This window comes from Notothenia rossii, assembly GCF_949606895.1.
Source record: "Notothenia rossii genome assembly, chromosome: 5".
Taxonomy (NCBI): Eukaryota; Metazoa; Chordata; class Actinopteri; order Perciformes; family Nototheniidae; genus Notothenia; species Notothenia rossii.
Window position 1 is genome coordinate 14391403 of NC_136903.1, and position 15385 is coordinate 14406787.

General features: G+C 40.7%; 2 protein-coding genes across 3 annotated transcripts in view; one reads left to right on the forward strand and one right to left on the reverse strand.

Moving 5' to 3' along the window:
- Positions 1 to 36: 36 nt before the first annotated feature.
- apba2a (amyloid beta (A4) precursor protein-binding, family A, member 2a) lies at positions 37 to 9679 on the reverse strand. Of its 2 annotated transcripts, XM_079679921.1 has the most exons (13): positions 9566 to 9679; positions 8938 to 9050; positions 5755 to 7004; positions 5421 to 5525; positions 5032 to 5071; positions 4799 to 4944; positions 4166 to 4252; positions 3900 to 4085; positions 3403 to 3582; positions 3041 to 3253; positions 2410 to 2529; positions 2142 to 2282; positions 37 to 816 (listed from the first exon to the last, which is right to left on the reverse strand). In XM_079679921.1, exons 3-13 carry the CDS (start codon positions 6970 to 6972, stop codon positions 745 to 747), a joined length of 2508 nt encoding a protein of 835 aa, XP_079536047.1. In that variant the 5' UTR covers positions 6973 to 7004; positions 8938 to 9050; positions 9566 to 9679; the 3' UTR covers positions 37 to 744. The 2 variants fall into 2 exon arrangements, with proteins under 2 accessions (XP_079536047.1, XP_079536048.1); XM_079679922.1 differs by lacking the exon at positions 9566 to 9679 and having other exon boundaries at positions 4799 to 4938; positions 8938 to 9075.
- A 265-nt stretch (positions 9680 to 9944) lies between these two features.
- The window catches only part of fan1 (FANCD2 and FANCI associated nuclease 1), a gene marked incomplete at its 5' end in the record, with an annotated part of 6367 nt that continues 926 nt past the window's right edge, over positions 9945 to 15385 (forward strand). The window contains 12 exon segments of the mRNA XM_079679931.1: positions 9945 to 11118; positions 11487 to 11627; positions 11947 to 12148; positions 12235 to 12468; positions 12908 to 13039; positions 13138 to 13246; positions 13359 to 13478; positions 13592 to 13756; positions 14708 to 14726; positions 14729 to 14869; positions 14945 to 15048; positions 15129 to 15357. Of these exon segments, the coding sequence (XP_079536057.1) occupies positions 9945 to 11118; positions 11487 to 11627; positions 11947 to 12148; positions 12235 to 12468; positions 12908 to 13039; positions 13138 to 13246; positions 13359 to 13478; positions 13592 to 13756; positions 14708 to 14726; positions 14729 to 14869; positions 14945 to 15048; positions 15129 to 15357 (2770 nt within the window).

Below are 15385 nucleotides of genomic sequence, written 5' to 3' on the forward strand. Positions count from 1 at the left end.
TACTGCAACACCTCAATAAAATAAAAAACAACAACAAACATTCATCAGTGAGATTGTATTCTTAGTGTTATAACATTACATTCATTCAGAAATGTATATTTTGATACATTCTTGTACTGTTTGCTCTGGTAAAGGTAATGATCACCGATTCTGTAAGTCTTTGAAAAGTGGTTGTGTCTTTGGCCTTCAGCATCACCATAATACACAAAGCTTTTGTACAGCATATTATGATCCTTTTTTAATACTTATTTTGATAGATTATCATGTCAGATTGAGAAAGAATCCCTGGTCAGTAATTCTTCATAATAACATGCATATACTGTAGGAGTAATATGGCCTTTCCAACCAAGTCCTGGAGCAGTCCAAAGTATTTACAGTATAAGTACATTTTGAAACTCCATACACATTATAAAAATGACTAAATAAAAAATAAATGTACTAATTTATCTCTTCATAAGAAAATAATCGTGACCTTAAAGCTACTTCTCTTCAACACCAGAAACTTACGTACAGTACTACAGACAGAGTATTCACATTGTAAGGCCATTATGACAATGTAATTCAAGATAAAACCTGAAAATGAGAACCGGATGTTCTTTACAGCTTTGCAACAAGAGGCCGGGAAAATAAAATGATAGAAAAATAAAATCTCCCCGTCCCACTGAGCCACCTGTCCATCATCTGCCCTTCGCCTCCACCCAGCCAGACATGCAGAGCTACAGTGGGCTGATCCATGCACGTTCTCTAAATGTAGAGGGGCGTCTCCTGTCCCGTCAGCAGTCTGAACATCACGGCAGGCATCGTCTTCATGTTGATCTGGCAGAGACGAGAGAAGGGGGGGCAATTACACTGTCAACTTAAGGGTCCGTTTATAGAGTCATAATCACTTGAATCCTGGCCTAATTGACTTCCTTCTGTGACACCAGAAACTCAGAGGAGACCTTGAATCAATTACTGACAAAGAATATGCTTCTATGGCTTTAATGGAGACATATACTGTGATGAATAGGGGCAAATAAACTCACAATAACATCACACGATGTTCACATCTTCGTAAATGTGTAAGTAATGGATCTGACCAAGAATGGTTGATTAATCAGAATCAGAATACCTTTATTAGTCCCACAGAGCCTAAAGAGAACTGACCTAATAATACACTTTGTATATTTTAATAAACTGTTCACAAAAATAATCCGATTGTTTTGCTCTGGCTTTAATCTTAACATTTAAGGCATCCTTATTCACTCTCTCGCTGAGAATTAGGTGATGATATTGCTCATCTTTTACACCTGTATTATATGAAGCTACTGCTAGCCTTCAGTTAGCTTAGCCAAAAAGACTAGAAACAAGGTCAACAGCTAGCATTGCTCTTTCCAAAGATGACATAATACACCTACCTGCACCTACCTGCACCTTAACAAGTTGTGTCAAGTCTTTTAATCTGTTCAAATACCCAATGGTAGAAATTAAACATCAGGGTTTTACAAAGGCTTTTGTGGTTGACCATTCCCTGGCTTAGTAACCGTGAGCCTTGTCGTCACCTTGAGGTTTTGTTTCACACTTAAATGTGTTGTTAACAAACAAGATGTGACATGATAATACATTAGCTTCAGTTTTGTTTGTAAGTGGATTTATGTGTTGCATGTGTTACAGAGCCAGGCTAGCTTGTCCCCCTATTTTCAGCCTTTATGCTAAGCCAAGCAGCCAGGTATCGATCTTCCTATCTCACTCTCAGCAAGAACAACAAATAAGCAGATTTCCCAAAACAGTTTTTTTAATCAAAGCATCCAACTTAGGGTAGATGAGAATATTAACTTTAATTTGTACATTTGAGCTAAAAAACAAGATGGATTTGTGTCCTAAAATGTATAGTGTAGAAGGCCTGAAATTAAATAATGCTTAATTTTGTACCACTCATCTGCTGCTACACTTTTCAGCCAACAAACCAAATGTAAAGATGTGTTTGATTGATTTATTTGATTGATTAAATGCAAGCAGTAGTAATTTATGTAACCACAACTCTGTGCCTTGAACTAATCTCTAATCTGAAGGCATAACTTGGAAAGGCCTTTATGTTACAGAGACTTGTGTGGGGCAGTAATCAGTGAAAATTGCCATCTTGTCGCATGATGTCTTCTTACCTCACCCACTGAGACAGACAGGGTTTGAACAATCTTCTCGTGTGCCATGGCAACAACACTCTGACCATTTATCTCAATGATCCTGTGTCCAACACGAACACCGCCTCGCTCAGCTATGCCACCTCGCATCAGACTGCAGATCTGAGGGTTGAAAAAAGGCATAGTTTACAGCAGACACCACACTCTTTTAAACTCAGTGGTTTTCTTCAGAAGCTGCCAAAGCCTTAACCTAAAGTGCCATGCTTCATACCAACAAAGGCTTACTCACAATGCCATTCTGCACACTGAAACCAAGCTGGAACTTGAGATCAGGTCTCTTGATGAGGACAGTGGTGACAGGAGGGCAGCTCACAATACTCAGCTTTACCTTCACCTGGTTCTTCAGACCCTGAAGAATAAAAACCGATTTTAGGATTCCAAAACCAAAATGAATTAATCCTACTGACGGGTAATACCTGTAGCTAAATTCCTTATTCCTTTAGTAGTGTTTAAATCCACATTAAAAACATGTCATATGTAGTTTATTTTTAAGTTGATCCTTTCTACCTGGTGCTGCTCAAATAATAATACTAAGTAGTCTGCAACAAATCATCAGAATCAGAATCAGAATACCTTTATTGGTCCCACGGAGGAAACATTTGCGTAGTTACAGCAGGAAAAAGAGCCACAGAGAGCTTAATGTTACATATGTTAAATATGTGACATGCATTTAAAAAAAATACTAAGTTATGATATAATTAAAAAAATATATAATAAAAAATAAAAAGTTACATCATTTAAATAAATGCACTATTCGCTCCAGTTTAAATAGTATTTGCAAACAACTAGGACATTGTTTAGTGATATTTCGTTAGAAGACTAAAGGAAGATGGCAATATGTTAAATCCCTAATGAGCTACCTTGATGATGCCCTGACAGGTTGCCAGTGGCAGACCCACCAGACTTGTGTCATTGATGGACATAATCTGGTCCCCAACACTGAGTTTTCCGGAGCGAGCTGCAGGGCCGCTGTTCAGCATGCTGGCCAGAATGACGGTGGGCAGGATGGAGCCCCACCCAGACTCCACAATCACCACACCAAGACTCTCCCCTTTCTGCTTCTCCACATTCAGCTGGAACCAAGAAAAAGCATTTTCAATCATTTTTAAGCACATTTTGAATGTCACATGCCAGGGTTTAGAAGTACAGTGAATGATGTGGAGGGAAATCCATCTGTCCTCATCCACAAATCACCTGAAGCCATAATGAAAAAACTTCAAACCTCTTTACAGTTGTCTGAGTTTGAGAAATGGACGAGGTCATCGTGGTACATTTCCTGGGAGTTGATGATGTCACTGTATTGTTTCTGGCTCAAGTCGGTCGGGTTGATGCCGTTGGCTCGCAGGAACTCTCTGTAGGCCACGCTAAAGGCCTGACCGATGGACTGTGCAATGAGCTGAGCCTGTGGGAAGGGGAGAGTTTGGGGAAACTACTCAGCAGAAAGGCTATCCCAGTTTGCAACAGCGAGGAGGTGGGAAAGATGACAGTGTTATAGACACCTCAGAACAAGGTTGTATGTCATCCTTATTGTTGTTCTGCTGTTTTTATGTTACATGTGTAACTATTGTCCTGCAGGTCACCCTTGAAAAAGAGATCTTTTGATCTCAAGGGGCTTTCACCTGGTTAAATAAAGGCTACAAACAAACAAACACCTAATATAAAACTAAGGCATATACTCAAAACTCAAAATGTAATTTCAGTTTAGCAGCAAATACTCACATCTTCAGACTCAAAGACATAGCAGATCATCCTGTACTGACTCTTCCCTTCGCCAGCAGAGTCAGGAGACTCTGAGAAATCCTCTGATGAGGTCTGAGACAGGCGCCTCCGAGCCATCAGAACCACAATACTGCCAATGTCTGCGATATAGGAAATGGTCCGCAAGGCACTGTCCATCATTGTATCCTGCGTGGAACAACAATAATGGCAATCACTACTCAGTTATATAGATTTAACACACAAGGGAACACAAAAGAGTTACTAACCTGTGTGTCAGCATTCAGCACTTTCACAGCTTTGGTGGAGATAAACAGGTCCACTTCTGTCATCATTTGAGAGTCTTCATCTTGGCTCTTTGAAATAAATGTATATTGTTTTAATCAGACGTTTAATATTTGTTGTACCTGTATGTTACAATGCAAACTCTTAACTTATTTTATAGACACTAACATGGCCGTTGAGAAAAAAACCTATGCAACAGCACCACCGTGTGGTAAGGAAAGGACCATGCTGCATGGTTTTCCCTTTACAAATAAATCAGCTGGCAATAACAGGTACATTATATATACACATAAAACTCCCACACAAATACAAAGTAAAATGCCTTTTTGGAGCACAACCCACTTGCATTGCTAAACAGCTACCTTGTTGTTTTACTCAGAGGCCTCAATATAGATTCTTAAACCTGCAAACACTGATAGAAGTTGGAATCAAGTTAGCTCGATGGCTAAAGATTAAAAGGCAACGTCTTGTGTTTTTTCCCATCATTTTCTAATCAATTTGTCCTGAACACAAAGACCAGATGAAAGAAGAATGCATGCAGCAACCTCTTTAGCAAGTTAAATATGTATAAACTAAATCAATGGATATTAATGAGTGTCTCTGAAGAGACAGATTACCTTGATGCGACTGACAGCTTCATGGGCTTGGGACATGCGGACAGACTTGGATGGGTTTTTATCAGACAACACCTGAGTGCAGCCAAGGTAGTTAGCAGCAAAAATGATCCCATCAATAAGATCCTCTGGCTCACAGGGACCTGGGACTATGCAGAAAACAAACGGCTGTCAGTGGAAACATTTGAATGTGCTGGAAAGATTTATGAAATATAAAAATATTATGAGATAATCACCATCTTCAAAGCTTGGGAAAGAAGCAGCTTCCTGTGTGTTCTTAAAAATAAGCATGTCAATATTAGTCTTTAATTGTACAGCATTGGTATGACAATTAATACCTGAGATACATATCAGTTAATCATAGTACATTTTGTATAAAAGCATATCAAATAGTCATTAATACAAGAAAAATAAGACAATAAATGTTCCAGTGCAGTCACATAAATAAATAGTGATTTGATTTAATAAGTGGCATTCAGAAAAAAGTATTCTTATAGTGGGAATATCAAAGATTGATGTTTTGGATATGGAGAAAAGGCAGATTAATTCCCTTAAACTACATAAATGAAAAGAATGTAGATGTCATCAATGAAACATAGTCTTCTGTTTTGTAAAAAGTCTTCACCTTGGGTGTGTTGCTGTCCACTGCAGGGAGGGGCTCTGGACTCGGAAGCCTCCTCGGCTGCTCCGGCACATCCTCGGGTATCACAGCCGTGCTCGGCTTCTCCCCCTGTTGTATTCAAACATCTGCTATAACTTTGGCATGTCTTGTTTTAATGTTTCTTATTGTCCTGTGTAAATGATAAGCCCATGGGGAAAGATACTTTTCATAGCAAAGCATGTACTTAACATCTCACTGCAGCCACTCTAGGACACAGTGAAGGTAGATTGTGCAGGAACAAACACAAGCCCCAAGGGATGGGATCTGAAAAAGACCTGCCCTATTTGCATTTGGTTACCTGCTGCGGTTTCTTTGGCCGTCTCTGCCTGTCCTCAGGAGGCTCCCTCTGTGGTTCTGGTGTTTGATGAGCAGCCAAGGATGCTTTGATAACCCTGGGTTCACCCTCCTGGCTGTCGGCAGAAGAGAGACTGGCTCTGGGAACGGGAGGAGTCTCTCTGCGAGGCGGGGCCTTCTGGGTGTCGGCAGGAGGCTGAGCATGTGCGTGACGAGGTGGCGGGGGAGGATGAGGCCTACTGGAACCAGACCGAGCTTTGGTCCTCACCACAGCTTTGTTGCTGTCCTTTGACAAAGTCTTTGGACGCTGTTCACTGCTGTTGGTCATGCATCCTTTGATCCCAGAAACAATGGGCTCCGTGTCCTCTCCTGCTACCCTCCTCCCTCGTCCTTTAGCCTGCCTCTCCCTCTCCTTTGAACCCATGTGAGACGCCTCACACTTCTTACTAGCTACGGGGATATTACGGTTTCTGGCCACTCGAGTGTCATCATCTCTCTTCCTTTCATCACCTCCCTTTCTAACTCTTCCATTCTCCTTGTCCTGATAAAGGCTAGTCTTTCTTTGAACTATGGTCTCTTCCTCCTCTAAATCCTCTATAAATTTGGCTCCGTCCAACACCTCCTCTATCTCATCTCCGTCATTGAAGAAAAACCTGTTCTCCTGGCACGTTTTCACCTCCCTCTCTGCTTCAGCCACAGCAGTAGGAGCACAATGCGACCTAAATCCATGGCCCGTCTTGTGGGGTTTAGTGTCTGATTGTGATCTCTCATATATTTCTGTGCCATGTCCAGGCCTGGGAGCAAACTGGTCAACAGCACTGCTGCTGTCATTAATATTATCGCCTACTGCATGCTTTATATAGCCAGCATCCTCAGGAGAGTACTGTTTGTAGAACCTTGCGTCCACAACACCCTCTCTGTTTAAATGCCGTACCTCATCGTAGTCCTGCTCCACATCAGAGCCCACGTTGTCGTACTCGGAGCAGGTGTCCTCCATGTCCTCAGGACTAGGGTCACAACTCAAGTCAAATTGGCTTGCAGGGACAGGAATCAGCTGGTCTTTGATTTCATCCTTCAAGGTGCACAATGATTTCTCAGAGGCCTCCTTTACCAAAGCTCGCTGCTCTTCTTGTCTCTGTTCAGTGACTCCTGGACCGGAGCACGGTGGAGGGCTGGGGGCCAATACTTTGGTGATGGTTCCTGGCCTTTTTCCATGAACCATAACTGGCCTTTAAGCACACTATACCTTCAACCCTGTGAACGATAATAGATAACCACAATTAAACCTCTGAGATGCATTAGGCTACTTTTACACTTCACACCGTGAACAGCATATTTTTCACATAGAAACAGAAACATTGAACAAATGTTACGTTTTAAAAGATAATGTACAACTTTACCGCCTGTTAAATGTCTTTACTGAAGCCAATGTACTGTAGAAAATAACTGCCACATGTTATTCCTATCGCTGTTATAAATACACATTTTATTAAGGCATTCATATTTAAAATGTCAGCAAAACTACTTTTTCTCTTGCTTACCATCGAAAATCATAATACACACTAACAACACATTTTTGGAGCATATCTCAAGCAATCAAACTATATCGGATAACATATGATCACAGGTTAAGTTTCCACAATAGCACACAAATTAGAAACATTATATTAGAGTAAATATATTTATTTACACTCAATACTAACACAACCCCTACTCCAAGGTCAAACAGGCCACCTAGTATCAAGTTATCTATCTATCTATTACTTCATTACCATCTAACACCAACATTCACCATCTGACTCCTTTTGTCTATGACTGCTAAGGTTGTTTGTAACCTCTCATCTTGCTTTATTGAATCTGCTCTAATTGTGCCTTGATGTCCTGCAGAACAGGAGATATGCAACAAAACCATTGAACAGCAGAATGTGATGTTTTTATGATGTCAAATAATTGCTTAATAAGTAGCTTTTTCAATTAAAGTGATATTCTCCCTTACAAACTTATCTCTGATACACTATTATCATTTTTAGTCTATGTACCAGATTCAAAATCCAAGTCAACTTTTTATTTGATGATTAATCGATTGACAGAAAAATAATCTGCAAATGTTTTAATTACCACTTAAAAAATGCCCAAAGAAAATAAAAATACATTACAATAATAGTTTGCTGCAACCCTACAGTATGTAGCTTTACACCAACAAAGTATATTATAAATATGATTCATCAATTTAAAATAACATACAGAAAATCCGTTCATAATTTAGGCCTTATGCATTCCCTGGATCCATTACTCTATTTTAATCTTTTATGCAAAAGAATAGCAACATAAAATGCTTAATTCTGTTCTCAGTCTAATATTTAAGGCGTTAACACTTAATAGTGGCCTTCTGACAGTAGCTCTCACACTGAACACAGTGGGCTGATATCCGCCCAGTCTCAACATGTCAACACCCTCATCAAAACATGAATCGTGAAGGCTTGAGGCTTAAATGGGAGAGAAAAAACAGTACGATAAGCTTTTTGAATATTATTTATGTTTATCACACTAAACACAATAAATCCTAATCGCTCACAGTGTTGATCTCATGACAATGCAACTGAAATTATGCTGTTATGAATACAAAAACCTAATCCCCCCAGATCACCTCCCATATAGGCTATTACACGCGGACCTAATCATGACCTCTCCATGGTGCTGAAGTGCTTATTAAAACAATAAGGGTCATTATGGTCGCGATTTCACGCAGCTCGCCCTGCCCTTCACATATTTGTAGGTATCTAATAAAGCCATTATGATTAACTTTTGCCGCAGCTGCAGGAGTGGATGTTGTGGTGGCTCCGGTTTCCCCACAAGTGGACGCCGCATTCCCATCTGCTTAAACATCGATAAGATAATAAGATGGTTTTCCTGCGCATATAGCACGCAGTGATGGATATGACTCCCTGCAAACACACTCTGCTTTATGCATCATCTGCAAGCAAATATTATCCTTCTGCTGTAATGCACATCGACCTTGATTTGAAGCATCGAGACTGCATCATCCAGTTTATGGGCTGACGTTGTACCAAAGGACCACATCCAGCAGCATTGTCTTCGGCTCTCTTATCGCAAGACGAAGAGGCCTATGTGCATCACAAATACATGTTTCCCCATCCAAACACAGACAATGCTATGTGGCACTTACCAACATCAGTCCTGTCGGCCGCACCTCCTTGTAAAATGCCCGTGTGCTGATCACATCAGATTGCTCTCCGGAATGGTGATTTTTGAATAAAAGCCGCACAGCAGCCCAGGAACCTGTGTAGAAAAACACACCCCCATCATCATGTGCTCACTGCTCGGTCCCCCAACTAATTACACTGTGATAGGCATAATGACCACAAACACAAAGCACATTTTCTCCTCCGTGAGACAAACATACACCTAAATAACTTACCGGTATCGTGTATGTATATATTTAACTTTAAAGTTCTTTTTTTTAATTTCCTATTTGGGGATTTTTCTATTTAATGTTTATCTCGGGTTATTGTGTAGCTACTCCTTTCCATTTACACATTGTGTGAAATGCCTTGTTTACATGCTGCTGAATCGAACAAAAATCCCAAATTGGGATCATTAAAGTATATCTTATCTTATTATCTTATCAAAAAGTTAAAAACCCTTCCAACTCTTAATTTCCCTAAACATTAACAGTAAATTAATGGAGAAATGTACGATGTAAAAAAAACTTTCTATTTTTTGCATTATAGTAACACTGGCTTTATTTAAAAACACTCATCAATTAATAATAATAATAATAAAATGGCCTTTACCTTGTTAGCGTTTAGGTGGTTGAGAAGTATCGATGTAGTTGGGATCGATTGGTACATCCTTATCAGGCAATCTGCGCTCCGCTGGTTAAGCCTGTGAAGCGGGATTGTTATGATCGTGCACCGCTCTTCTTTTCTACCGGTATGTTAGCTTCTGTTTTCAATTGACAGTCTTTTTATATTAGTGTTTTAGCGTTTTTCTAATGCATATTTGAACCACCAAAGCTACATGTATATACTCGTTTAAAATAAAGTGTTTTTATGAGTCGAGTTAGCCAAACAGAGCCATTAGCAGTATCTGTCGAGCCTATCCGTATCATAGTATGCAACAAAGAAAAGCTTCTAAAAAAGCTTTGTATTGAGCAGCACTTCCACCTGCATCATGACGGAAAGAGCCAGAAAAGTAACACCGAGAGGAAGTTTGTCATTGTCTAAGAGTAAGAAGAAAGGCAATGTCAAAGCTGGGATTTCTGCCAGTCCTGCCACGGCCACACCTCCCATCAGCTCCTTCTTCAGCAGCCAGCCCCCTCCTAAACTGGCCTGTCCCCTGTGTGGCCAGTTGATACCAAGATTCAAAATCAATGAGCACATTGATTTGCAATGTCAGAACTTTGAGAGAGGAGACAGCAGTGCAGCCTCATCAAGTAATACTATCCTGCCAAGCAAGCAGCTGTCCCCCATAAGGAATCCCCCAAAGTCCCTAAAGCTGGATCCAAAGAATGAAGAAGAAATCAAAGGCACCAAGACCAGCCCTTATTTCAAGAAGAATGATTCTCAGCAGGCACCACTGGAATTGAGAAGTAAAAGTGTGGTGAGGACCATTGACCTGGGAAGCCCATCCTCCAAGTTATCTATGAAAGGACATAAGTCACCTAAGAGGACAAAGACAGGAGATACACGGGCACCTGAAAAGGCGATATGTTCATCTCCTGAGACCCTCAGCAGCTCACAGAAAGAAAATATTCAGACTTTAGAAGCCGAACAAGATGGTGTGACAGTCATTGACCTCACAGACACTAGTAATGACTCTCCAACAGCAGTGGAAGATATTTCATGTTCAGACAAAGGACGTAATCCTGAACGCAAAGCTCCTAAATCAGAGAAAGTGTTTTTTCTAAAGCTGCTCTCTTCTTCCACTAAAGAGTCTAAACTATCAAAGAGAAAAAAGGGAACACCTTCCACTGGCAGCTTGTCAGGACTAAGAAAGAAAGCAAAATATGAGGGGAGCAGCGTTGAGCCAGAGGAGGTGTTTTCTAGTGACATTAAAGCAGCGATGACTGATACAGATCAGACTAAAACTGAGGGACTTTCTACCACTACTTGTGACCCCCTTCTGACTTCAGAGGAAACGAATGATGCAGCGATCAAAAGTGACACACAGTCAGAGTCTATTACTGAGAGCATCCCGAGTGACCAGGCTGTGGATCCCCAACGGCTTCCCTACTACCTCCGTAACTTCCTGACCGTACTAGAGGCTGTGCTGGAGAATGAGGACGACAGGTCATTGTTCAATCAGGATGACATGTCACTCATCCATGCATTCAAGAAACTCTCAGGTAATGCCGATATAAAACTTGAATTATCTGTAAATTATGAATTGTTACACAAGGACAAAATAGTAAAACATTTACATACTAGTTTGTCCAAAGGGATGTCTTTAAATGTCTTTTTTAAACGTCCGAACATCAAAAGTATCTAGTGTTATATGTGTATAAGTGTTTGCTGTAAAACAGAAAAGCAGGACATATTTGTATTTTAGAGACTGAAAACTACCTTTTCAACCATTTTGCAAGACATTTTATTAAATGATTTAGTTTGCGACCGACTATCTGAGTAGTAGGCAGATTTTTGCAGCTCTACCTTCTGTTATTGTTATTTATTTGAAGAGAGGCCTCATCACTCACATGTATTTCCCCCTCTCAAGCCATGGGGCAGAAGCTGTATGTGAGACTCTTTCAGAGGAAACTGAAGTGGCTCCAAGTGAATAAACTGGATTATGAAGAGATATGCAGTGATCTGGGACCTGTGGCTCAGGAGCTGGTTCAAGCTGGTTTTCTACAGTCAGGTAAATGATGTCTAATACTATCTGTTTTATTTATGGAGCCTCTTTAGAAGAGAACACCTCTTGAATGACTTGGAACTTGTATATTGACAGTATGATGTTGTTAATGAAGGATTTTGATTTTGTTATATCGTTACAGTTTTAGCTAAGTTGTATAGTACCATTTTGCCATATAATGTTTGCAACATTCTTTTGAAAATAGCTATATGAATAAAGTATTTTTAAGAACATACTGTTTGTTATCCTGCTTTAACACCACATCGAAAACATCTTCTAGTTTTATCTCGTTAATGCTCATCTCTGCTGTTTTTGAAAATCATAGAGCGTGAACTTCAGGACTTGGGGGAGACTCTGGATCTCCTGCCCGCTCCTGATCTCAAATCTCTGGCTAAGACTTTCCATCTGGGCAATTCTGGGACTCAGAAACAGCAGCTGGTGGACGGACTTCTCCGTTTGAGCCGGCAAAAGTCCCTCTTCTCTGTGTCCGCTGCTCAGAACAACATTGAGGCTGTCATCCTCAAAAGGTGAGATGATCAAACACATTGTGTGCATTGACAGTTCTAGAGTGGCAGTAATGATCTCAGCCTTGTTTCCTCTTACCTCTTTAAAGGGCAAAGCAGCTTGCAAGTTCCTGTGTGCGCCTGTGTCGCGGTGCCCGGGCCGTCTTCTCTCGGATCCTTCTCCTCTTCTCTTTGACGGACACCCTGGAGGAGGAGGAGACGGCGGCTGGTGGGCAGAGCCAGCTGTTCACCATCCTGCTGGTTAACTCAGGACGCCTGGCCTTCCCAGACTACACCGTGCAGCGTTCAGCCAAGGTGTTCCAGGACAGAGAGGATCTCATCAGGTGCGGGGCTGCACAAAGAGCTCAAATGTAGTATAATGTATTGTATATACAGAATACATATTAGGGCTGGAACGGTATACCCAATCGTTCCCAGTTTTATGGTGTGCAATAACTGCAGTACAGTGGAAAAACTCCATATGCATAAGGCTAGATTTATTTTTATTTATTTTGAGTAGACAGCAGTGCAAGGCACACAACTTTTTCCTGAAGACAACAATTCACAAAAGGCTATAAACGTGAAAGGCTTATCCTCCAAAATATACAAATTAAAACATTTGCATTAGGAGTGTTTTAATATGTGTCACATTGGCTAAATGTTAACATTAACAAACTAAAGTATTCAGTGTTTGACTATATTTACCGTGCCGTGACAGTTCGGTAGTAATACAGGAACCATTACAGTCCTAATTAATACTCATGATTCCATCAATCCCACCAGATACGAAGCCTCCATGCGGACCCTGCAGGAGGTAGTGTCAGCCATGCAGGGGGGTCAATGGGAGGAGGCCATGGAGCTCTATACTGCGGCTAAAAGTGTCTGGAAGGAGCTGAGGACAAACCATGACCTCAGGTGACATACATCTTTTAAATTGCTTCTGTCTTAAACCAAGCTATAAATTCCCTGGATATCGTTTAATGCTAATATTACCACTGTGTTCGATTGGATAGTCACGAGGAGGAGCTGCCTGTGTTCCTGCGCAGCTTCACTACAGGATGGGCTTACACTCGGGTCTTAACCAGAGGGGTGGAGATCTCGCAAAGGCTACGTTGCTATGAGGTTTTCCGACCCTGTCCACTCGCATTTACTGTAGATCAAATAAAAGTACTTTAAAAGGGAAAAGTGTGTATTCAGGGGTTACATTTCTAATGGTTCTTCTTCTGGTTTGCAGGAAGCAGTAGAGGAGCTGCAGTCCTTACTGTCGCAATCTGTTTACTGTCCTGACAGCCGAGGCCGATGGTGGGACAGACTGGCACTCAACCTTCACCAGCACCTTAAAAGACCTGAGCAAGTGAGCACCGTTACTCTCGGTTCCATTTAATCATCGATCTCTTTGTTTGAGTGCTCAACAATAGCTATGGTGTTTTTATTTGTTTGACAGAGTTCTTTTCCCATTGCTCTCAGGCTATCTGTGCTATCAGAGATGGGATGTCAGACCCTCTGGTGCGTACTGGACACAAACTGTCTCTTCATCAGAGAGCTGTCAGGATGAAAGAGTCTGCCAGCCTGAAGAAGCTTCGCCTGCAAATGAATGACATGCCCACTATCCAAGTTGAAGATGTCACTCATGTGAGTCTAGCACAGCTCAAGACCCAATACTTACAATAATGGAATAAGAATGGCCACAAAATCAACATTTATATAGATTACCAGGGACTACAGATGAAAAATAGCCTCTTGGCTAACTCAATGTTAATTAATGTGCACTGTCCCTGTTAAATAAATGAATCAGTCAAATTATATAATAATAATACATGTCATTTATATAGCGCTTTTCCTGGTGCTCAAAGCGCTTTACAAGCAAGTAAAGAAGATATATATATATATAGAATGATAAAGAACAATCACAGTTTAGAACATACAGTATACAGTATGAAATGTACGTATTTGATTACAAAAGTACATCACTGGAGTAATCTAATGTTATGTTATGTTTCTAACCACCTCATAAGATACTTTCACTATGAGCACTGAATAATATGAGTACAGAGAGCAGCAAGGCAACCACTATGTCAGCTAGAGTGGGGAGTGCGGTCAAGTATAAAGAGAACATCACAGCAATAATGAAATTTGCTGAGCTGAAATGTTGTTACATTTCTTACCACCTCAAGCCTAACAAACATGTTCTGCTCTCATTTCTTTTCCTCTCCTCTTTCTCAACTCACAGTCTCTTACCCTCTCTCTTCAGCACTCAGCCTTAAACCACCAGATTAAGCAGCTCTGAATAATTTCTTCTGATTCATTTAAAAAAAAATTGTTCTCTTTAAATGCCTACGAGGTGACAGGATATTGTCTTTAAAGATACACACACTCATGGAATTACTGGCATCTATCAAGCCTTGAACCTGGGTTAGGGTCACACACACATTAGCTACTGAATCTTCCTCTGTCAATGTTTAATAAACGTAGCACAAGTCGAGGGCGGAATATCAATTTGCCAAGATAACCTAATGTTACATCATCGTTGGTTGTATATAAAATAATGAATGTATGAAATACTGTTTGTACCTTTGTTTGCAGGTGACCATCAGGGGACAGCTATTCCCCACGAGGGGGGCATGGGAAAATCTAGGTTTCTTTTACCAGAAATTGGAGATGGGGGAGAGAGTGCTGATGCCACTATTATATGCTCTGTGGAAGACCTGTCTTTAGCACATTACCATCAACAAGGCTTTGACCAAGGTAAACAGTTTTGCTGAACCTATTTAGCACAATTCTGTATTCTTTATTGTTATTTATGTATTATTCATGTAACAGGGATCCATGGCGAGGGCTCTACATTCTCCACATTGTTTGGCCTTCTGCTATGGGACATCATTTTTATGGAGGGTATTCCAGATGTTTTTAGGAATCCATACCAGGTAAAGTAAACCCTATGAATACAGTATTTGTGAGATTTCAATGAAATTCCAATTAAACTAATCTGCCTTTCTTCTCACAGACATGCCCGCTGGACCTTTACACTGACTGTTTCTATGAGAACAGAAAAGAGGCGATAGATTGTCGTGTGCAGTTACTCAGCGAGGCTTCTGTGGAGACTCTGCATGACATGTTGGCGGAGGTGTGGACCTCCCATGAGGGCAAAGTGTGTTCACTGGTCAACTGGGAGCGCTTCTCATCCCTGCAACAGGCACAGGTATTTATTTGTCCAGCTGGTAAATATACACATAGTGGCCACTTGAAAAATCAAATTCAAAA

What these genes read in the sequence shown, in the direction of transcription:
- apba2a (XM_079679921.1), bottom strand. Translation starts at nt 6,972, where the DNA reads ATGGTTCATGGAAAAAGGCCAGGAACCATCACCAAAGTATTGGCCCCC. An exon ending in ATGTCTTTGAGTCTGAAGAT is followed by an intron (nt 3,583 to 3,899) that starts GTGAGTATTTGC and finishes CCCTTCCCACAG; the next exon opens with GCTCAGCTCATTGCACAGTC. An exon ending in CCTGTCAGGGCATCATCAAG is followed by an intron (nt 2,530 to 3,040) that starts GTAGCTCATTAG and finishes TTTATTCTTCAG; the next exon opens with GGTCTGAAGAACCAGGTGAA.